Source organism: Equus asinus, chromosome 4 (assembly GCF_041296235.1).
Source record: "Equus asinus isolate D_3611 breed Donkey chromosome 4, EquAss-T2T_v2, whole genome shotgun sequence".
Lineage (NCBI taxonomy): Eukaryota > Metazoa > Chordata > Mammalia > Perissodactyla > Equidae > Equus > Equus asinus.
In genome coordinates, this window is record NC_091793.1 from 93,581,939 (window position 1) to 93,605,652 (window position 23,714).

The following is a 23,714-nucleotide window of genomic DNA, read 5'->3' on the forward strand; positions in this document are numbered from 1 at the left end:
AAATAGTACATAAATATGAGGTAGAAATTGGAAGTTTTATTTTGCATGCTTGTCTGACCTTTTCAATTTAGTACTTTTCAGATTTGTTAATACAAATGAGCATACATGTTAGGTGTATGGTGTATGTGAAAGCACACTTGACGTACTAATTTGCAATTAAGTATATGGTATGCACTTAATATATTTTATGCATCTTGCAACATACACCTAAGAATTTCATTGTTTTTATTGTCTGCATAGGATTCCATGAAACTTTTTATCCGGTTTCCTGTTGGTGGGCATATATGTTTTTCTAGCTTTTCCCTCGTAACTAACAGTATTACAGTTGAAGATATTTATACATCAATCATTGTTCACATTTGCCACTATTTTATGTAGAGCAAGGTCCTGGAAGTGAAGTTGTTAGTTGAAAGGGTATGCATGCTTAAATTTGTAATCGCCTCCAAAAGTTGGTATTAATTTACATTACCCTTTACAATTGAATTGAAGCAACCAGTGCCTTAAAAAAAAATCTGAAAAATCCCAAATAACAATGTTCTTTATAACAAGCTTGTATGCATCGATCATAGTACAGTCTATCTTTTATAAATTAAAGTCACAGAGAAAGTTTTAGGACCAGATTTTATAAAGTACAAACAAGAACCACAAATCCATTAATGTTTGCAAATCTTTTTTGTAGTCCTTAAACTTCGTCTGAAATGATTCATGCTTTTTAAAGAAAAGTACAGAAACAAGTAACTAGTATTAATGCTTTGAGTTCTATTCCAGATATTTTTCTGTGATTAATTTTTTAAAAGTAGATTCGTTTAATGTTTGGCGATTGGACATTTATTTGTTAAGTCTTGGGGCACCTTTTTATAGCACTACATATCTTACTTTTATGGCTGCATTATGATATTTTTAGGTTTAACTTTGTAAAATATTTATGTATTTTTCTTCCCAGGCTTGATGAGCTTCCTAAAGTGTATAGTTGTATGAACAACAAGGTAAAAATAGACAATTGTCCGTAAAACGTACTTTCATGATGAAAAAATGTTAAGGTTTAAATAATTGTCTTACTTAAATACAATTCTGTTGATTTTGAAAAGGATTATTATTATACTTCGATTTTTTAATGGATGTTTAATAACATGACATGGACACAATCAAAGGATAGTTTTTTAAAGAAGAATTTAAAATTATTGCGTTAATTCGTGTAACTCATCAATTCGTATCTCATTTCTTTATATATGAGGGTAATGGGCTCTAATGTTTCGTAGATAAAACTTGTGTAGGCAACTGTTAATATCTATTATAATTGACGTGCAAATAATTTTTTCAGTTAATGGAAAATGAGTTTACAATAAGCTGTAATCCCAATAATCAAAGTAAATTCACCTGATAATTTGTCAGAAGATAATTTGTTAGAAGAATATATATTTAAGCTTGATGGAAGCTTTTTAAAAAACCCTTTGAATTTTAAAAATTGTAATAGTAACGTGTTCTCTGAGCTAATTTAGTATGCTTTGTGTTTTTATTTTTTCCTGTTTTAAAAGTAACATTGCCAAATGTTACCCTAATAAACTTTTCTTTTTTCCTAGTTAGAAAAGCTTCTTGGAGAAATTATTGCTTGTCTGCACTTCAGCTACACTGGAACTTATGACAGTGAACTTCTGGAACACATCTCTCCGTTATTATGCATAACATTTTTGCACAAGAATAAACAGATTCGAAAACAGAGTGCTCAGTTCTGGAATGCCACATTTGCTAAAGTGACGATGTTGATTTATCCTGAAGAGTTAAAGTATGCTAACAATAAAACTCTTTTATACAGTTATTCTATTGTGATCATGTAAATTGGTATTTTGGTTTTAACATAAACTTTTCCTGTGAGGAATCATTGCAGAGGTTTCCTTAGTTGAAATATTATTCTTTGGAGTACATGGTAATTATTAAGTAATATTCAACCCTTTGCTTTGGTCCTTAAAGAGTAGCCTTGGTTTTAGGAATGTAAAAAACAATTTAAAATGTTCCTTAGTAAAAGAAATGCAAAGGGCAGGAAATTGATGATTATTAAATCTAGGTGATGTGTACATGGGTACTTAATGTAAAAGTGTACTTTTGCTTGAAATTTTCCATGATGAAAATTTGGAATATTTGAAGTTTTTAAAGAAAATTCGGAAACTGAAGAGTTTCATGAAAAATTCAGATATTGTCTGTAATTTCTCCCAATTTTGTGTCTTTAGAGTAAGAAACAGTCTTTAAGTTAAATGTGTTTTGCCATTTTATAATTAAAGTGTTCCTGTTAACATATCATCAGTACTCAGCGGTACTACTTGACTCAACCTATATGTGTTTATGTACTTTTTTAAAGACCAGTACTAAGACAAGCCAAACAGAAATTTCTGCTTCTATTGCCTGGTCTGGAAAATGTTGGAATTATGGAGGAATCCAGTGGACCATATTCAGTGGGAGTAAGTTTGATTTTTTTTTTTACTTTTGAACGGTGTTTGAGTTTTGATGTAATTTTAAAAAGGATAAAAATGTAGAATGTTTTAGTGAGGTAATAAACAAGTAACCTGAACAGAAGAGCTCCTTAACATAGGATTTTTCTCTAGAGTCAGTTGTGTGGCCTGAAATACTTTTGTGAATTGGGGACGGTAAATTTCACCACAGATTCTTATGTAAATAATCTCTGGTTCTTATTCATTAATGGTCTTTTTTGGACTACAGTACCTCATGTGTATTGTTTTACGAAGATTGTAATTATTAAGATACATGAGTAAATGTTGCTTTAGATAACAGTAGGAATGATAGTTACTAGTCCACGTCTAAGCAATAGCTGCCCTTTGTCTTCTTGTTTCTTTCCATTGAATCCCTCATTCCTTCTGTCCATCTTTGCCATCACGTCACCCATTTGGACCAGGGTTACTTTAGCTTATAATACTTTATTACTATCTGAAGATCAAGGAGTAAAGGCCTGGGTACCATCTACCCACGAGGTGGAACATCCTTAGACAACATTTTTCTATTCAACAACAAATGGAATCTAGCTCTTTTTTGTTTAGAATGTATAAGAGAAAAAAAGTAGTATAGCTAGCTTAAGTGCACCCTATTTAGTTTTGGTTTTTGAGTAAAACAAAAATTCTTATCAAATAATTAGCAAGATTTCTTGAGACTGGTTCAGTGTAATTTGGCCTGAAAAAGCCGTATTATGTGTTTCGAGTCACATGATAGTTAATATTTTCTACCATACATGCTTCACTGTTTAATGTTTAAAGGTTTTTTTTTTAAAGATTTTATTTTTCCTTTTTCTCCCCAAAGACCCCCAGTACATAGTTGTGTATTTTTAGTTGTGGGTCACTGTCGTTGTGGCATGTGGGATGCCGCCTCAGCATGGCTTGATGAGCAGCGCCATGTCCGCGCCCAGGATCTGAACCATTGAAACCCTGAGCTGCCAAAGCGGAGCACAAGAACTTAACCACTCGGCCATGGGGCCGGCCCCCTAGTGTTTAAAGTTTCTATGGCTTTGATTTTTCTTTTAGAAATATTTCCAGTAATTGGAGGGGTGTTTGGGTCTAGTAATTTGATTCACTTTTGTATTATTTGTTTGGTATATCTTATTTTAGAATTCATAAAATTAAAAGCAGCTATTGTATAAGTTGGAGACACCAGCGCTATTCGTTGTTATTGAATTAGATGATGGCTTTCTTTTCTTTGACATAATTTTAGTAGGTTTGAATAATCGAAAGAAATTTGAAATGAGTATTCATTACACTGGAATTTTCAAAATGAAAAGGAGAAATAGAACAGTTGAATTTAGTGAAATCACTTTATTTTTAATAAAACAGACAGAAAATTCACAGTTAAATATGAAGATAAGTGGCATGGAAAGAAAATCAAGCGGAAAAAGAGATTCTTTTTTGACACAAACCAAGGATACAAAAGGAAATATGAAACCACCAGCCAAAGTATGTTTTTCCAAAGTTTATTTAATAGAACTTTTAAAATTAAAATAATATGGTACCTTGAGAACATACAGTGTCTAATTGGAAGAAAAAGCTGTTAAAGACTAAATAAAAGATTGGACTGCAGGAGAATAATAGAGTTTGGTCTAGAAAGACTATTGGAATGACTTCCGTGCTTTTGGAGATGTTTTCTTCTTAGTAGAGTTCAATCTGCACAATATTTGGCATCCGTTAAGTATAGTTACTCCAAGCAGCAAGCCCCTTGAGATGGAATGAAACTAAGTATGCCTAACTATAACATGGGTGGCATAAGAGGAGAATATTTTTTAAAGAATAATTCCAACAGTCTTGTAGCAACTGTTAAGTAGAATGAAAACAGTAATCACACTGAGAATTTGTGAAAATGACATTATAGTACCAATGTTACTTGTATGTAATGTAGGGCATATTATTTTTCCAACTTTTCCTTAACGTGACTAGTTCATGCTTCAGCTTGAGAGCTGTAGATGTACTCTCTTCCTGCCAAACCATTTGATTTCTATGCGTTGGCCTGAAAAACATGTTTGCCCGTGCTTTGTTGGTAAGCACACACTTGCCTACTTTTTAAAGAGATAGTATTTTTATTTTCTGAGTATTTATTAGAGGCAGAATCAAACTGGGGGACATTCAACTAATTGTTACTAACCGGAAATATCGCATGACTTTGTACTTTAAAATTCCTAGTCATTAATTGAAAAACTTTATCAACATACTACAAGACAGATTTATTGAAGTATTGGAAAATAACTTGGAAACTCAAGTGTATATTTATTTTTTTTTCAATTTGCAGTTCAAACCAGAATCAACTCCAAAAACGAAGAGTGAAATGCCTTTAGAAGAAGAAAAGTCTGTTGACTTTGTGTTTATACCTCCAGAAGGAAAAGAAGCCAAGGAAAGAATACTGACTGAACATCAGAAAGAAGTACTCAAAACAAAGAGGTTTGTAGTCTTTTTATCTTGAATTGGGTATTCTGTATTCACACTTAGATTTCATGCAGCAAATTATAACTTTGTGTTTAGAGCTAAGATACTGCGTATACTACATTTTAATGCCAAAAAGATAGCCTGTATGTAACTACATTTTATACTGTAGAAAGCTACCTAGTACTGTACCAAATGTTTCTAAACCAAATTCTTTTGTGGAGATAGTGTGCGAGGAGAAGGTAGGGAAGATGGTTTCATGGAAAATCTGGAAAATAAGCATCTAAGCTTTGATTTTATATTGTTCTTAAAAGATAATTAGACGTAGAATTCTAAATTTAATTTTCTAATTGTAGGAGTATATAAAGTCTTATATAAAAGTTACTTATATAAATCTTTTTCAGGTGTGATATACCTGCCATGTACAATAATCTGGATGTTTCACAAGATGCTTTATCTTCTCAGTATGGTCAGGAAGAATCTATGTAAGTATGGAAGCTGTTGAAGTAACTGGTTTTCTAATTTTTATTTAAAAAGACTTTTCTGATTTATGTACTTATTTATTTCAGGGAAATTCCTACCTTAATTGAAAAATCAAAGGAAGATTCAAAGGTGATGTTTAAGGTCTATTTGGTATTTCATATTTCAGGGTTTTTAGAATTGCCCGTTAATTTTAAGGTTTTATTATATATTAATATATTAATTAATTTTAAGGTTTATTATATAACCTTTTAACTCTCACTAACAGGCTTTAGGACACTTGTAGTCATTATGTGTGTCTGTGTGTCTGTATGTCTGTTTAAAATAAATATATTTGGCTTTATTGAATATTTATAATTAGACACCCAAATTATTGGGCATCTACCACCACTTTTGGAATATTGAAAAATATTGAAAGTCTGTGATTGTCTTTTGAACCACTGAGGTTTTACACTAAAATTTCCCCAGAAAATCAGAGTTGTTTGCTGGTTAATCTATATGTATGTACATTTCTGTGCAGGAGGAACAAATGGAGAGTGACATTGTCATTCCTCAAGATGTCACAGAAAACTGTGGTATGGATGAACGTCTTGAAAAAGCTTCCCTTTCAAATAATGGGTGTGGTTCCATTGAGGAAACTAGTCCAGAAGTACTGAACAGTAATGATGCTGGAAAGAAGGCTTTAATTTCATCAAAGGAAACATCATCTGAATGTGCAGCTAGTGCAGAAAACACTTTTGGTGTCAGCAGTAGCTCAGTTTCTAATGCCACCATTTCTGGAACTCCCCTACAGCCTACAAGTCGAAGGCAATCCTTTATTACTTTGGAGAAGTTTGATGGTTCAGAAAATAGACCTTTTAGTCTGTCCCCCTTGAATAATATGTCTTCAACTGTTACAGTGAAAAATAACCAAGAAGACACTACTAAAGCAGATGCTCCACTAAAAGCGAAGGGAAGAGAAGTGGCTCTTTCAAAATCTGACTCTGAAAAAATAGTGCATGGAATTAAGAGATCAAGCCGGAGGTCGAATAAAGCTGAACAAACAGGGAATAAAAGATCTAAGGCCTTAATGAGAAGTGATCAGGGAAAAAATACGCAGGAATTCATTGATGGCATGGCAGCCTTAGAAAATAACCCACCTGGTTTGCTTAATCAAACAGAGTGTATTTTAGATAATCAAGTTCATCTCTCTGAATCTGCAATGGAGTGTGGAGATACAATGCTTAAACCAACGATGGAAAATGCTATATTATTAGAAAATACTGTAGAAGAGAAAACCTTAGGAGCTAATTTGGAATCTAAAGAAAATACACCCCCAGCTGCGATACCAGCGGATCAAATGATAAATGAGGATAGTCATGTTCAGATAACTCCAAATCAAAAAACCCTCAGACGCTCCTTAAGGCGACGTTCCGAAACAGCAGAGCCTACCACTGAGAGCCAAGATAAAGAAAATAATCATCAAAAAAAGGAAAGACGTAAGGAAGACGAAAAGGCTCTTCAGAAGAGTCCATCACATGTAAAAGATGATGTGTTACCTAAGCAAAAACTGATTTCTGAACAAACCATACAGGAAAACTTAGTTGAGAAAGGAAATAATTTACATGAGAAGACTTTTGGGGAAACCAGCACAAATGCTGAAATTGATGAAAATAGGAGAAAGGCAGACCTTGAGAATACTAAATCTGAGGGAGATGGTGCCCAGGACGTTGCAGATAAGTCCTCTGAGAAACCAGTAATGGGACGAACACGGTATCAAACAAGAAGAGCATCCCAGGGTTTACTTTCCAGCATTGAAAACTCAGAATCTGATAGTTCTGAGGCGAAAGAAGAAGGTTCCAGAAAGAAGAGATCTGCGAAATGGAAAAACAAAAGCAGTGACAGTGTTGACATTGAAGATCAGGAAGAGAAAATGGTGAAACAAGAATGTATAAAAGTTGAAAAGCAGACAGATGATTATAAAGGAAATTCTGAAGTAGACATAGATATAAAATCTCAAATTTGTGAGGAAAAAGACAAAAGTAGTACTATAACTCTTCAAGATTCTACAATATCTTCAGATGTATCTCAAGTTTCTGATGATGTGTCAAATACTTATGAGGGAAAAAGCGAAGCCAACAAATGTTCAGAATATTCCTTTTCAAATCTTCCTGTACCAGAATCAAATCTAAGGACTAGAAATGTCAATAAGAGATTACATAAGCGAGATTCTATAGAAAATAACAGTGTGGGAGAATCCACAAGTGCAGTGACTCCAGATGTTATTTTGCTTTCTGAAAAAACTCTCCAAACACCTGAATGCCAACACAAGAGAAGTAGGAGGGTGAGGAGATCTAAAGGTTGTGATTGCTGTGGAGAAAAATCACAGCCTCAGGAAAAGTCATTCACTGGGTTAAAGAATACAGAAAATTATGATATAAAGGTCAGTGAAACAAAAAAAACAGATGTGCAAACACCTGAAGCTATATCAGAAACTTCTAAAGCTAATCTGTACTGTGGGGTAAAGCTTTTAGATGAGCATCATAGTGTGAATTTTAATTTGGGTCTCAAGGAGGAGAATGATACTACTAATAATTCATTAATTGTATCTGAAACTGAGTTGAAAGAAAATACTATTCAAGACTCGCTTCCTTCTGAAATGGTAAATTTTACAGAAGAAATTTATGATACAGATTCTGAGGAAGCAGTATCTGTCGAAAGCCAAGAGCTGTCCGATAAAAAATGTAAAACTGTTGGCCCATGTTTAAGTGATTCCAAAAATATTTCGCTGGAATGTTCTACTTTCGAGACCAAAGAAGAAATATCAGAGGCTATCCTGAAAAAAGAACCAAGTATAGAGGACAGTGTTAATATTGAGGCAAATGCTTGTAAATTAAAAGCAGAATCCAATCCAGAAGGAGTAGAAGGTATGGAATTGGATGTAGAAACTGATAAATCTGAAGTTAGCTTTTCTGAACAAAAGAGTGCCGGAGGTGGTGTTTCTGAGGAAAGGATAACAGAGGAAAACTGTGAAAGAAGTGATGAATCTGAAGCAGATGCAGGTGAAAAATTGAAAGCTGAAGAAGCAGTAATTGAGGAATTTAATTCAGTTATTGGTCATTCTGATAACACACCTGTAAAAGTGAGTGCTCAGATAGAGATTTCTGAACAAACAGCAGTTGGGGAACAAACGGCAGTTGGGGAACTAAGTGGAGGAAGTGATGAATCTGATCTAGGCTCATCTGAAGAAAGGGATGCTGAAATGGAAAATTGTGAAGAAACAGTGATCAGTGAGGTGAATGCTGAAACTGACCATGTTAATGAAACAGAAGATGGAGACCTGACTAGCAAAGCCTCTAAGCCTGTAGAATCCAAAACAGAGAGATTGAATGTAGAAGTTGACAGGGCTGTTCCCAACACACTTGAGGTGAGCACTGAAGAAGGAAAAGTTGACTGTAATAAACCTGAAACAAATATGAAACTTAATAGATCTGAAGTAACAAAATTAGGTGACAGTCAAATGGTAGTGCGAAATGATGAAATTTTACAGGAAATTCCTACTTTAGAGAAGATGGAGGAAACAGCACAGTCTCTGAAATCTAAAACAACTATCTCTGAGCTGGTAACAGAAGACAATGATACATCTCCTCAAAAATTAAGGGAACTTGATCCTTTACTGATGTCAGCAAATGACAGTCCTAGGGGCACGCAGACACGCTGTGTCTGGTCTCCTTTGGCTTCTCCTTCCACCAGCATTTTAAAGAGAGGACTAAAAAGGCCCCTTCAAGAAGATGAGATCTCTTCACCTGTTCACAAGGTAGGGGAATTGAGGCTGAATAATAAGTCCGTATTTAAATAGAATACTTTGGCCATATAGTGACACCTGGTGAATGACAGAATATTAGACTTCATATGACAACTCATTTTGAATATTTATCATGGCGGCTAGGGATGAGGGCAGGTAGAAGGAAAGGTGTTGAGCAAAGGAGACTGAAACCCTTTAGTTACTCCTTTATTTCGGGACACTAAACTAAAGATCTTTATACAACCACGAATACTTCACCCTCTGCAAAATCGATGGGAATCTTTCATGATGATTTTTTTCTACTGACATGCTCATATGAGTAAACAGATTTAGAAACTGATAAAGCACCTTACCTAGCACTTACTGTGTACTAGGACCTTATGCTATCCATTGTACATTTAAGTGTTTATATAAAATCTTATTTCCAGACCTTATCTAATTAAAAAGGAAAAAACAGTCTCCTTAGGCTATGCCTTCATCAATTTTTGGATGTGATTTCATTTATAATTATTTTGTTTATATCGCCATCTTCACTAAACTATAATTCCTTTAGTTTGTAAACATTGATTATTGATGTATCTACTTAGCTTCTGTTCCTGTAACGTGCACAGTTTGTTGAATGAATAAATTAAAAAAGGAAGAGTTAAATGTGCTTAATAGCTCGACTTGTCCTCTACTTACCAAAGTAGATGTTCTGAAAAAGGTATGATGTGGGCATTCCTTATCTGAATTTTGAAATCGAACCTACTGTTTACTGTAGAATACCTGTGTAAATACAGTCATGAGCCACTTAACGACATTTCAGTCAATGACGGACCACATCACATTTTCAGTGGTGGTCCCATGACATTAGTACCATATCGACTAGGTACCTGTGTAGTAGACTATACCATCTAGGTTTGTGTTAGTACACTTTATGATGTTTGCACGATGACAAAATCACCAACACATTTCTCAGAACATACCCGCTTCGTATAGCGAGACATAACTACAGATGTGTATATATAGATATAGTGAAACTGACACTTAATTTTGCTTTTAGCTAGTACATTGTGCACACTTCCCCAGGATATACCACAAAGTCTTATACTGAGAATACAGAGATTAGTCCTTGGGAAGACTTAACACCCCTTGAGTGTTTTTTAGTTTTGGTTTGCTTTGAGGCTCTTAGTGTTGTTTTGTTTTTGTTTTTGGGTTTTTTTGGTGAGGAACATTGTTGCTGAGCTAACATCTGTGCCAATCCTCCTCCGTTTTGTATGTGGGATGGTGCCACAGCATCTTGATGAGTGGTGTGTAGGTGCGCGCCTGGGATCCAAACCCATGAACCCCAGCCTGTGGACTGCTGAAGTGAAATGCACAAACTTAATCACTATACCACCTGACTGGCCCCTGTTTTTTTTTTTAAAGTATCTTAAGTTTAATTAAAAGGCCTTAGAAGTTCTTGAAAAGTTTATGAAGATAGAATGTGTTGGGATTGATGTGTACTTTAGATTGCTAATATGAGTTAACTAGTCATGTTTTGTTTGATAGTAGCTCATATTTAATGTTTATTTAGTCAGTAGTACAACATAGAGTTTTCTGTAGCAGATATGTACAGAATTTGCCCACTCTTGGCAGTCAAGACCAGGAGGCATTTATATACATATTTAATGGTATAAGTGCTCTGTTGTGTATTTATGTCAAATAGTTGAATGAGTGAACATATTGTAGGAGTTTAGAAGAGGACAAAATGACTTCAAGCTGGGGCTAAGAAAGGCAAAAATTGCCATCTCATTGCTGTGACTTTTGTACTCAAATAATTTAGAACAAGATTAGTAAGATATACCAAAGGCCAGTTAGTACTGTTTCTACCTCTTTGCCTTGTTCTTTACAGTCAATGTAGTAAGTTCATATGGTTAGTTGAATTTGATTATACAATTTTAACTGCTGTGTGCACTTTCATTAAGTTTCTGGTACTGTTCTTGTTTTCACTCTCTTTGTTGCTCTGTTAGGAAACGACAGTTTAAAACATAGATAATTGGAATGACCTGTGATATTGAGTAATATCTGTGAGTGCAGTCACTAGAAAGAACTACAACCGGGGCCAGCCTGGTGGCCGAGTGGTTAAGTTCGCGTGCTCCACTTCGGCAGCCTGGGGTTCACTGGTTTGGATCCTGGGTGCAGACCTACGTATGGCTCATGAAGCCATGCTGTGGAGGCATCCTACATAGAAGAACCAGAATGACCTATAACTAGGATAGACAACTATGTACTTGGGACTTTGAGGAGGAAAAAAAAAAAGAGGAAGATTCGCAACAGATGTTAGCTCAGGGCCAATCTTCCTCAAAAAAAAAAAACATAAGCTCTTTTAAGACAAAAAAGAGCTACAACTATGTGGAGTTGGCTTCTGGTGAAATGAGTTAAGCTTCTAAAGCTACATTCTAATTTGGGGCAACCTTATAATGAGAGTATATGGTATAATTTCTTAAAACATTAATTTTGTTAAATAAAAACGTGACCTGTGTTTTCAGGTTCGCCGTGTCTCCTTTGCAGATCCAATATACCAAGCAGGATTGGCAGATGACATTGATAGACGGTGCTCTGTTAGGTCCCATTCTTCAAATACTTGTCTCGTAGTAAAAAATGTTAAAACTTCACCTACTGCACAGTTTAAGGTAAGCTATAGGCTTTAAAATAAACACATATGTATGCAAACAGAATTGGCATTACATAATTTGTCTTAAAATTAACTGAGGAACAAATCTTTGGTTTGGATATATTGTTCTTTTGTCTGCTACATGATAAGCAGACACGAAGAGAAGAGGTGGTAAGAGGCAGTAATGATCCAACAAGTAATTGATTTGGTACTAATTTATTGCATTTTACATTTTCTGAAAATCTTAAATTACTGCAGTGTAAGTTATGAAAATAAATTTGTAAAATTATAGTTATCTAGGGTTCTGAGTTGTTTTTTTCTCTCCTTTCTTCTATCTAGCATATTACCACTTCAACCAAAGGATTTCTGTCCCCAGGATCACGTAGCCCTAAATATAAGAGCTCAAAGAAGTGTTTAGTAAGAAGTGCTTTAGTTCTTAAGCAACTTTATATTCTCATGTTCAGTCAGGTGACCTCTATTTAATGGCTGTTGAAATTTATTCTAAGATTGCAGAAATGGCTAAAGAATCCATGCCATGCCCAACAGAAAGTGTTTACCCAGCTTTGGTGAACTGTTTGGCACCAGTTGACATCATTTTACCTCAGATTACATCAAACATGTGGTAAGTGGTTATTAAGGCTTCTGGCTTATACTTAAAGATGTTACCTGTTTAAAGGAATACTTAAATGATCAAGGTTCGTATATTTAGAATTGATTTACATGCACTTTCACACACATTTTATTTTAGAAATAAATAAAAATTCAGCTGAGAAGATGGGCCAGATAGGGCAATAAGGGAAACATTTATCATAAATAGTAATGGCTAAGATAATTCTGTGCCTAATATTTGCCAGGTGCTGTGCTGAACTCTGTGCGTGTCTTATCTTGTTAATCCTAATGTAAACCTATAAGGAGTATAGTTATTTCTACTTTATAATATGAAATTTACAAAGGTTAATCCAACTAAGTCACACAGCTAATAAGTCATAATGTAAGTGAAGGATGAGGCACACATTAGGCTTAGTCTGTTTCCAGCGCTATTCCTTAAGCCAGACATACACATGAGATTTAAATCTGGTTTCATATTAAAGATACGTGTGCTCGTCCTCAGAGTGGGTTAGGTGGGCCTATATAAATTCAGTTATGACCGAGCTTAAATCAGGAAATTGAGCTGGGTAGGCCTTCACAAATAGAATAAATAGAAAACTAATGACTTTTCCCCCTTTCTTTCATCATTGGTTCAGGGCAAGAGGACTGGGACAACTTATTAGAGCCAAGAATATAAAAACAATTGGTGATTTGAGTACTCTTACAGCATCTGAAATAAAAACTCTTCCTATCCGTTCTCCGAAAGTGTCCAATGTAAAAAAGGCTCTCAGAGTCTATCATGAGCAGCAGGTAACAACTTAGACGTTAATTATAAATCATGTATAACAGAATGAGTATACAATTAGCCACATAATTACCGGTTTGTATTTAATCTCTTCTTACTTAAAAGCCCATTTGATGGTGCTTTTCCTTCTCTCCCACAGTCAAAAGTGACTTAAAATATCACTTTGTGATTCCACAGGGAAGTTTGCTTATTTATTTTGTACTCTTTTTGTGTGATACACCTGTTTATTTGCATTCTGTTCTCTGACCCCCTTACCTCTTATTTCCACCAAATTGATTGGTTCCATGGGTGCTTTTCCTAAAACATAGATGTTCAAATCTAAACATTTACAAAAATCTTACAGATTTGTAGTTAACGGTGTTTTGATCTTGATATCCAACACAGTTGTGACTAATTCTTTTACTTGCTCATCCTATCATCTTTTTGCACATAAACATTTTGGATTGTGGTCATTTTTCAAGATTCTGATAAAAGCCAAGATTATTCCCTCCTATAAAAATATGTTTGGAAAATTTTATGTTTTGTTTCAGAAGGATTCAGACTCTCCTGAAACCCATTCAGAGACCCTTTATGTATCCATTGAGATTATGCATAATTCTGAATAAATGAAAAATAGGATATGTTAAGGGTGAAAACCAATATTCTATACTAGAATTTGAGACTAGAGTTTGCTAACTACTGAAGACTTCTGTTATACTCTTGAAAGTCCTTGATTTAGTATTAATTTATTTATGATCTTTAAAAACATTGTTAACCAGTTAAAAAAAACTGTATTAGCAATTTTCAGTCTCATATATCAAGAGTTTAGTTTCTGAAGTATTTTCAGTGGTCCGTGGGCCCTGGGAATTGTCTCTGAAAATTACGTGTGTGTGTGTATGTATGTATATGTATGTATGTGTGTATATATATATATATATATATATGGTTTTTTTTAATTGAGTTCATAATAGTTTACATCATTTTGAAATTCCAGTTGTACATTATTTCTTGTCTGTCACCACAAAAGTGCTCCCCTTCACCCCCTTTGCCTATCCCCCACCCCCCTTTCCCTTGTAACCACTCAACTGTTCTCTCTGTCCATAAGTTTGTTCATATTCCACATGAGTGAAATCACACATAGATGTTTTTAAACTGCTTTATTGAGATACATCCACATACCATAAAATTCACCCACCCAAAGTGCACAATTAAGTGGTTTTGGTATATTCATGAAGTTACACAACCATCACCATGATCTAATTTTAGAACATTTTTCATCACCCCAGAAAGAAACCCTGTACCCATTAGCAGTCACTCCTCATTTTCACCCCCTGGGCAACCACTAATCTTTTTCTTTATAGATTTGCATATTGTGGACATTTCATAAAAGTGCAGTCGTATAACTTGTGGTCTTTTGTGGCTGGCTTCTTTCACTTAGCATAATATTTTCAAAGTTTACATGTATCAATACTTCATTCCTTTTTATGACTAAATAATACCCCATTGTATGAAGATACAACATTCATGTTATTCATTCGTCAGTTGGTGAATATTTGGGTTGTTTCCAACTTTTGCTATTATAAATAATGCTGTTATGTACATTCATATACAGTTTTTTTTGTGGGTAGGTGAACATTTTTATTTCTCTTGGGTATATACGTAGGAGTCAAATTGCTGGGTCATATGGTAACTGGTAACATTCTGAAATTAGTGTTTTCTCAATCAGTAATCAGTAACCCTTGGGAACAGCTATGAAAATTGTATTCTTTTAAAAAGAAGTCTGTATTTAAGCTTGAAAATCTACCTGAGATTTTCTTTTCCCATGTTGATAAACTTGGGAAATATAATGTAATTTTCTTGGCTACCATGGCTTTATTTCTTGAGAAGTCCATCAGGAAATATCAATTCCTAACCATCTCTTTGAGAAGACCCTTTGTAATGCTATTTTTTGTGTTGTTAGTAGAACACAGTTTCTTAGCAATATTAGCTAAGCTAATAATCATGTGATGGGCTATAGAACATATCATGTCAGATTCTTTTCCAGCATTAGTACTGTTAGTCCTATTAAAAGTAACTGTCAATTTGTTGGTTTTGTTTTGTTTTTACTGGCCTGAATGTATAATCAAGGTGAAGTCTCGTGGACTAGAAGAGATTCCAGTTTTTGATATTTCTGAGAAAACAGTAAATGGAATAGAAAATAAATCTCTCTCTTCTGATGAAGACAGACTTGCCTCAGGTATATTTTAGCAAAATGAGACAATTTTATTTACAAAATCAACTGACTTTCTTGAAGAAATAATTTGTTATGGTTTTACAGATCTTTCTCGACTTACAGTGAGGTTGCATCCTGATAAACCCATCATAAGTTGAAAATATTGTTAAGTCAAGAATGCATTTAATGGCCTGGCCTTGTGGCTTAGTGGTTAAGTTCAGTACACTCTTCTTCAGCGGCCTGGGTTTGCGGATTTGGATCCCATGTGCAGACCTACAGCACTCATCAGCTATGCTGTGGTGGCGACCCACATATAAAATAGAGAAAGGTTGACACAGATGTTAGCTCAAGGCTAATTGTCCTCAGCAGAAAAAAATAAAATAAAAGCATTTAATACACCTACTAAACATCATGGCTTAGCTTAGTCTCCCTTAAATGTGCTCTGAACACTTAGATTAGCCTACAATTGGGCAAAATCATCTAACACAATGCCTATTTTATAAAAAAAAAAAGGGTTGAATATCTCATGTAGTTTATTGAATACTGTACTGAAAGTGAAAAACAGAATGGGTGTATGGGTAGAGAATGGGTGTAAGTGTATCGGGCTGTCTACCCTCATGATTGCGTGGCTGACTGGGAGTTGTGGCCTGCTGCCACTGCTCAGCATCACCAGAGAGTATAGTACCGCCGCACATCGCTAGCCCAGGAAAAAGAATCAAAATTCAAAGTACAGTTTCTACTGAGTGCATATCACTTTCGCACCATCATAAAGTCAGAAAATCGTAAATATTTTTTTCATGCTAGTTGCTGAGTGTATAAAAAAATAACTGATTTGACTTAAGTATATTTCATTGCCTTTCTCTCGTTGTCAACTTCTACTCCATCAAGCTCTCAAATAAGGATATAAACTAAACATTGTGTTCCGGTTACACTGTTAATAAAAATGAAGTAGTGTGACAATTTATTTATTTATTTATTTTGCCAAGGAAGATTGTCCCTGAGCTAATGTCTGTGCCAGTCTTCCTCTATTATGTATATAGGATGCCACCACAGCATGGCTTGATGAGCATTGTGTGGGTCCATGCCCGGGATCTGAACCCCGGGCCACCGAAGCAGAGTCCATGAACTTAACCACTGTGCAACCCTGCCAGCCCCTGGAAATTTCTTTTATAGCCTAAAATAAGCTCTGGTCGATTTTTCTGTCACCTTGTTCTCTTGAGCAGGGCTACCTCAACTTGTACTATCACCTTGAAATTCAGGGACTTAAACTTTTCATTAACCTAAAAGGAGATATTTATACAGCTTAAGTTTTATCTGGAATAGATTTAATTCTGCTTTTTTCTCTTTTAGATTTAATTAATCCTGTTGCTTTAGAAACTCCGCTATCTAAAAATCTCGTGGCACAGATTAGTACACTTGCTCTTCAACTGAATTCAGAAGATCTCCATAATTATTCAGGAAGTCAGCTATTTGAAATGCATGAGAAACTTGGTAGCATGGCAAACTCTATAATAAAAAATCTGCAGTCACGTTGGAGGTCGCCAGCCCAGGAAAATTCTGTCTAGTATTTTAAGAGGAAATTGAAGTGTTTTTAACATCACTGAATTTGTTGATTCATCAAATAAGTCCTGAAATATAGCACAATTTCAGAGTGAATGTTTGCAAAGTTGATAACATTTCAAATCTTGAAGGGCAATGACTTAGTATGTAAGTTCAGTTTTGTAAGTTTATTATGTGAGATCATTTCTTTCCACATAATGTATTTTCTTGGCTGCTATGTGTGCTTTCCCTCCAAATTTAAATATCTTACTGAAATGTAAAAGCAGAAAATAGAAACAAAAGCATACTTTTTATTTTACACTTAAACTCATGCATATTCTAATGAAACATTTTATGTAAAATATATCTTATTTTTAAATAAGTAAAATTGAAAATTTTTATTTGAACTTTTTGCTGAACTGATACAGGTGTTTATACTTGATTTTTTTTTTAATCTATTTTTGTTTTGCCCAAGGTTTAAGAAACTTGTTCTCAGTAAGACACCTCAAATGAGATGCAAAAGAGTTGTAACATTTTTCACAGATGTCAGCTTTGTTTGGACAACTTTCAAGAAAAGTACCAAAAGTTTCAACTTTTGAGGTTAAAATATTAAAGCAGAATTTACTAAGATTCCATTCATTTATTTGCATTAGCAAATATTTGTGCAGCAGCATTTGCCTGTGAAAATTAACTCTTATGAGACATATAGTATTCATTTTGAAATGCACGACTATTTGTACATTATGTATAGATTACAGTGGTTTTAATTTATAAATTTCAGCCTTCATTAATTGCATGAATTTTTCTGCAGCTTCTTGTGAATACATTTGTTTTGTTTATAGAAGCATATTTTGTATATATTAAGTACTGAATATCAGTATGGACAGTACAAGTGCTTTGTGGGCTTGCTGCAGGTGTTTGTAGGGTTCTGTATCTACAGATAAAACAACAAATAGTTTTGTACTTAGTTAATAGTCTTAGTTAAATCACAACTTTATTTTCTAAAGTAACCAAATTGAGTAAAGTTATAGAAATGAGAAAGTGTTAAAACTTTGCTACTCATACCCACATCTTTTTTTCCCGCTTTTGGTTTGGAAGAGGGTATCAGCCACTAGACAGTGTGCCTCATGACATTCTTTTCAATGGAGCGTTAGTTTGAGTATTTTAATTACCACTTGGACTATAAGAAACATAGAGTTTATCTGTTCTTTCACCTACGCCTAAAGCAAACTTGGAAGAAATTTGAAACTGTTCTTTTGGAATATGTTTGTTTTGCCTAGTTTTAAAAAACAGAGTGTATATAATTAAAATATTTGTAAATTTTACCAACTAGTATTAGTGCCTGGCTTCCCATATTTGTTTTGTCTTTCTAACAGTGATAATATCTCATTTGTTCTTTGCGTAGAATGAGTGAGTGATCTTCTCAGTTTCACACTTTAATAAGAACTAACCCCTACTTGTAAAGGTGCACATTTCTTCAGCAAATTCTAGAAAGTTTCATCCTGTGTTTCGTTTGCTCCCATGTTGAGAAGGGGACCGCCAGCCAGCCACAATAAAAGTTGGTGTCTTTTTCATAATCATAAATCCATCATCATTACAAATATTTTAGGTTCTAAGTTTGATATTCATATACCAAGGATAGTTTTAAAGAAATTCTGGGACTGCTGAACTGAGGATTGTAGCTTGAAGAAATTAATGAAAAATAGGAATTTTTTTTAACAATTGTAATTGTGGTTTAAATTGTCTCTCATTTATTTCCCAAATTATACTGATGGTAAAGAACACAAATTTTTAGTGAACAAGTATAGGAAGGGGTTGTGTGTTTGAAGGAGTCAAAATTAACTCATTTCATGACTACGTATTTTAATGCTTCTGTGAACTAAACTTGCTGGTGAAATGAAGTTCTTGGGAAGGTGAACAGTGTAGCAGAAAATGATGAAAATGATTACTATTTACTCAAATCACTGAATTTGAGGTGAGCACAGATACTTTAAAACATTGTGGCTCAACAAGGATATATTTTAAATATTATTTGAGGGCAAAAGCCAGTTTGCTAAGTCTTCATTCTTGATAATAGTTACAAGTGTATATTTGAGGTACCTTATTTTCAATATTCTTGCCTTAAAGTTTTCTACAATTTTCCCTGAATGATTCCTGAATAGCAGAAAGCATTAATATTCCTTGATCAGCTCTAGTGTGTTCTTTCAGTATTAAAGTGATAATAGTTTTTTCAAATATTTTCTAATGATTAATAAAACAAATGGAAAATATTAGTAAGAATACTCAAATGTGAGTTCTTATTTTATTCGTTTATAAAAATCTAGTTGCATGCAGAAGCATAGTATAATTTTTCGTGTTCCAAAATGGATTTCGTAGTGGATTTCAATTTTCAGTATTTCAATGAGCCCATTAATAAAGATGCTCCACTATTTGAGCAAGTTTGAAAGCCAGTGTTGAATGGTCTGGAGCTTGTGCTTTAATTCCATGTAGTGCAGGAGGAGTCAGGGTAAACAGTAATGCTATTGGGCAATACAGTCAAAAAGGAGATGTAAATCTGAATATTAAAAGCATGATAGTTCCTGACATTCCCCATGGCTTCCTTTTTTTCTGTACAGTTTGAAAGTAGTCAGAGATTCTCTTATATATTTAAGAATCATCAAAATGTCAAGAAAGTTGGATTATATCTTACCTAAAAGGGACAGGGCAAGTAACAAAATTTAGGAAAAATGGGAGGGTTAAGTGTAAAATATACAAGTAGAGGTTTTTTAAAAAAAGATAAAAGAATGAGAATAATTAAATGTGAGTGCTGTTTAAAAAGCTTGGTTAGTGGAAATTTGACAACATGAATTAAAAGGGGTCCAATTGTCTCTTAATGCCATTCCTTCCAACTTTGACTTAATAATCCAGTAAGAAAGGCCTATCTTCCATCTCATACCTTTCATGATTGATTTTCAGGGAGATAATCTGTCAGGCTGGGAGGCTATAAAGTAGCAATTGTTGACATTAGGCTAAGCTTCGGTGAGGGGAGAGAGCTCTTTGCTCCTTAGCACAAACTGTGTCCATTTTATCCCTAAGCCATTAGAGAGGTCTTGTACTTTGTATACAAACATCAGAGTGAAGTTCTGACTTTTAACACAATGCTCAAATTTGTGTGGATGTGTGAAAATGCAGATTCTGATTCAGTAGGTCTGCGATGTATGGGGCCTGATAGTTCTAAAAACTCCCACGTGATCCATACAAATGCTCATGTCTGAACTACACTTGTGGTAGGCAGGCCCAAGAGGCTTCAAGCTGTAAATTAGGTTTTGATGACCCAAGCAAGTTTAAGTCTTTAGAATTATTCCCACAAAAGATAAAAGGTGGTCAGTCTTTAAGTAACCTCTTCAAATTTATGAATTGGGGATGCAAACTGGTCTTGAAGGCTTCAAATTAAAGTTCAAAGTTTTAAATTGTTGAAAGAATTTTACCTCTTTTAAATATGGAAGATTTATGTTTTTAAATAGGCGGTTAAGTGTTTTGTGTTATGAAGAACCCTTTTAAGCAGTTTGGACAATGAGAGTCTTTTCTCATGAGAATATGTGGATTATGTTCTGATTTTTTTATTAATATAAAAGTAAATTCTAAAATATTAGAGATATACTGAGTCTCTAAATGATTCTTGCCTTCTAAGTTATGGGACTTTGTTATTTTATAAATAAACATTGAAAACAGACTATTCCTCAGATTAATTTGCTAGTAGTTAGTACTGTAAGTCGTACCTGACAGATGTGCCTTGTCATTTTACTGAAGACTTGTGGTGACTTTGCTGTTATGTTACATGGTTGAAAATTTCTATTTCATTATAAAATGGAATTTGAAAGACAGTTGAATAATTTGATTTTCTAAAAGTGAGTTTTCTTGGCATTCTGTTACGACGTTATATTTCCCTCACATATTTAAATACTCTTTGTAAGAACTGCCCTCATCCAAAGCCCTTAAGAAAATGTAGCCAGAAGTTAAGCAATGGGTTTTTTTAATTGATTTATCAAAATTTATTGATTTGTTGATCTGTAAAGGAAATCTGGGCTTTCCGGTTTCTAATGGCTCAATTAATGATATGACTGTTATATACCAGGCTTTGTATATTGCTTTTTGAAAATAGCCATTAAAATCTGAGTCGTTTGGACTTGAAGATCTGTAGATATTTGAGTAATAGTCTAACAGAATCATGAGTGTTAACTCAGTTCTTGAAATAGAATCTTAAATTTTATAATGTAGTCTTAACCATTTTTTCCTTTATATACCAAGCCTTTCACCAAAGAACAATTAAAACCAAACATGGAGTGCCAAGCTGTAAATTTTGATTCCCCTGAAATATACCATTAGAATAAAAGATAATCTCTCCCCTTACCTGAGAGTATAAAATTGAAAGCAGTGTTTTAAATTGATGTCACATGAAAGAGAAAACCTACATAGCTCTTAACCTCTCCTTCCAGCAGAGGAAACATCTTAATGCCACAGTGTACAGATTTATAATTGTGGATAAAACTAAGCTTATTAGCACACTTATATGCAGGTAGAGATTGATATACTGATAAAAGATAAAATTAGAAAGGAAAAGACCGACTGAGCTGAATTATTAATAGAGTGGTTAGGCCATGTAGTATAGGGACAAACATCCCTATATACTTGGAAATAGCTGGCAGCCAGTGGAATCCGAGTTATATACATACCAGTACCATAATTAATGTTCATAAATACCTTGTGTAATTATTAAAAATATATGTTATTTAATACTCTGCCCCCCAAAAAGCTGTAAGTTAAGAAATAATTTCCAACAAAAGGCAGCATTATTTCTTAAATGGATAAATTACATGTAACTAGGAAGTTCACCTTCAAAAGTGTCAGGGAGCTGAAAATGGAATATGGTATAGTAGTTATTTTGATACTTAATTAAATAACAAGTGTCTAAAGAATTATTTTTATAGAATGAGACTTTTCTAATAGAAAAATGGAATTAAGGACAGAATCAGTTTTGAATATAGAAACTGAGAGATGGTAGTCTTACCCAGTAAGTTTTTAATAGAGCAGGGGTTGACAAACTACTGCCTGCCACCTGTTTTTAATATATCCTATAAACTAAAAATGTTTTTTACATTTTCTAAATGGTTGAAAAAAGTCAATAATATTTTGTGACACATGAAAATATAGAAATTAAAATTTCACTGTCCATAAATTAAGTTTGAAACAGTCATACTTATTCACATATTATCTTTGGCTGCTGTCCTGCCACCACAGCAGAGTTGAGTAGTCTGACAGACTGTTTGGCCTGTAGCACCTGACGTGTCTACTGTCTGGCCCTTTACGTCCCTTTTGGAAGTGATAGTTTTGTTCATACCTGGCATGTAGTCAATTTGGTTATTTGCTTATAGCTGGTAGAATGGCGATCTTGCTTCCTTAATCTCTTAATTTCTATTGCTGTTATTTAGATTTTACTTCATAAAGTGGGCTCCCCTGATTACATTTATATCTTACGATTGCTCAAATAGACGTGTACTAGGAGATCCAAGTACTTTGTAGGTAAACTTTTTCCTCCTACTTAAATTCTTAAAATGTAGTTAAGTGTTTGCCATGGATACTAAGGGACCATGAGGCATGAGCGAAAGGCATTTGGCACTAATTGGTTGTCACACCTGTGAAGTAAGTCAGGGGATCCAGGAGTTTGCTTTCTGTGTTGGTGAGTAATCGATTGCTTTCCATCTATCTTAACACTACCTCCAGTGGATAGACTTGATTAATATGCACTTAGAGAAGGACTGAGAGAAGCCAAATCAGTCATTTATTAGCCCTATAATATTTTTGTTCTCATCATTTGATGTACTCTGAGAGCTTAGTTTTACATTCAGAAAGTATTTATATTTGATAAATGATTTAAGTTGAAACTTCACAGAAGCATCTGTTCATTCCTCAGCTGCACTTGTAGATGGGAAATTAGGGTGCAGCCAGTTTTATTTGTGTAATGCTTGTACAATGTTTGAAGCAGGTAGACCTATACGAAAAGTGTATTTTCGGGTTCATTATGACCAGGTGGAGGTAGGGAGAATCTATGTCTGATCCACAGTAAAACTTTTCATGATCTATTGAGAGTTGACTGTTACCACTTGCCAATTGAAACTGGATATTGAAACATTTTTAAAGAGATGCACTTTAATCTGAAATAAAACTATAAAAATTAAACAATTCTGGTCCTTGTTTTTGTTTGGTTTTGGTTTTTTGACTTTTTTGTTTTCGTGAGACCTGAAATGAGTAAGAATAGCATAATCCAAATGCCTGCATAAAGTGAGCATTGTATTCCTCCACAAACACGGGAACCGTTTTTCTTCTTGTCTCCTTTTATGGCCTGTTTTTAACCATAGAGGCTCCTGTTTAATTCCTAGTTTCATGGGTTCTACACAGTTCTAAACCCGTGCTGCTTTTAAATAAGAAAAACAAAATAGACTTAGTGATGTTGAAAGATACTGTATTAGTTTACTATGGCTGCTGTAACAAACCAGTGGCTTCAACCAAAGAAATTTACTGTCTCACAGTTCTGGAGACTAGAAGACTGAGATAAGGTGTCAACAGGGTTGGTTCCTTCTAAGGGCTGTGTGGAGGACTGTTCCGTGCCTCTCCCCTAGCCTCTGGTAATTTTTGGATTCCCTGGCCATGTGAAGGCAGCACCCCAATTATCTGCCTTCATCTTAACATGATGTTCTCTGGGTCTATGTGTCCCTTTGTCCAAATCTCCCTCTTTTATAAACACCAGT

At 34.4% G+C, this 23,714-nt stretch overlaps 1 protein-coding gene across 7 annotated transcripts in view; it reads left to right on the forward strand.

The window, feature by feature from the left end:
- Nucleotides 1-23,148, forward strand: part of RIF1 (replication timing regulatory factor 1) — a 62,147-nt gene extending 38,999 nt beyond the window's left edge. For 4 of the 7 annotated variants that reach the window (XM_070507755.1, XM_070507752.1, XM_070507754.1 and 1 more), the window contains exons 23-36: nt 944-986; nt 1,581-1,783; nt 2,354-2,453; nt 3,831-3,950; nt 4,777-4,925; nt 5,312-5,392; nt 5,477-5,519; nt 5,908-9,183; nt 11,682-11,825; nt 12,146-12,223; nt 12,313-12,428; nt 13,051-13,204; nt 15,306-15,414; nt 16,741-23,148. In XM_070507755.1, the coding sequence (XP_070363856.1) occupies nt 944-986; nt 1,581-1,783; nt 2,354-2,453; nt 3,831-3,950; nt 4,777-4,925; nt 5,312-5,392; nt 5,477-5,519; nt 5,908-9,183; nt 11,682-11,825; nt 12,146-12,223; nt 12,313-12,428; nt 13,051-13,204; nt 15,306-15,414; nt 16,741-16,955 (4,831 nt within the window). In that variant the 3' untranslated portion in view covers nt 16,956-23,148. The remainder of the gene's footprint in view (nt 1-943; nt 987-1,580; nt 1,784-2,353; nt 2,454-3,830; nt 3,951-4,776; nt 4,926-5,311; nt 5,393-5,476; nt 5,520-5,907; nt 9,184-11,681; nt 11,826-12,145; nt 12,224-12,312; nt 12,429-13,050; nt 13,205-15,305; nt 15,415-16,740) is intronic. The other 3 variants (XM_070507756.1, XM_070507757.1, XM_044768933.2) reach the window with 2 other exon arrangements.
- The last annotated feature ends 566 nt before the right edge of the window (nt 23,149-23,714 follow it).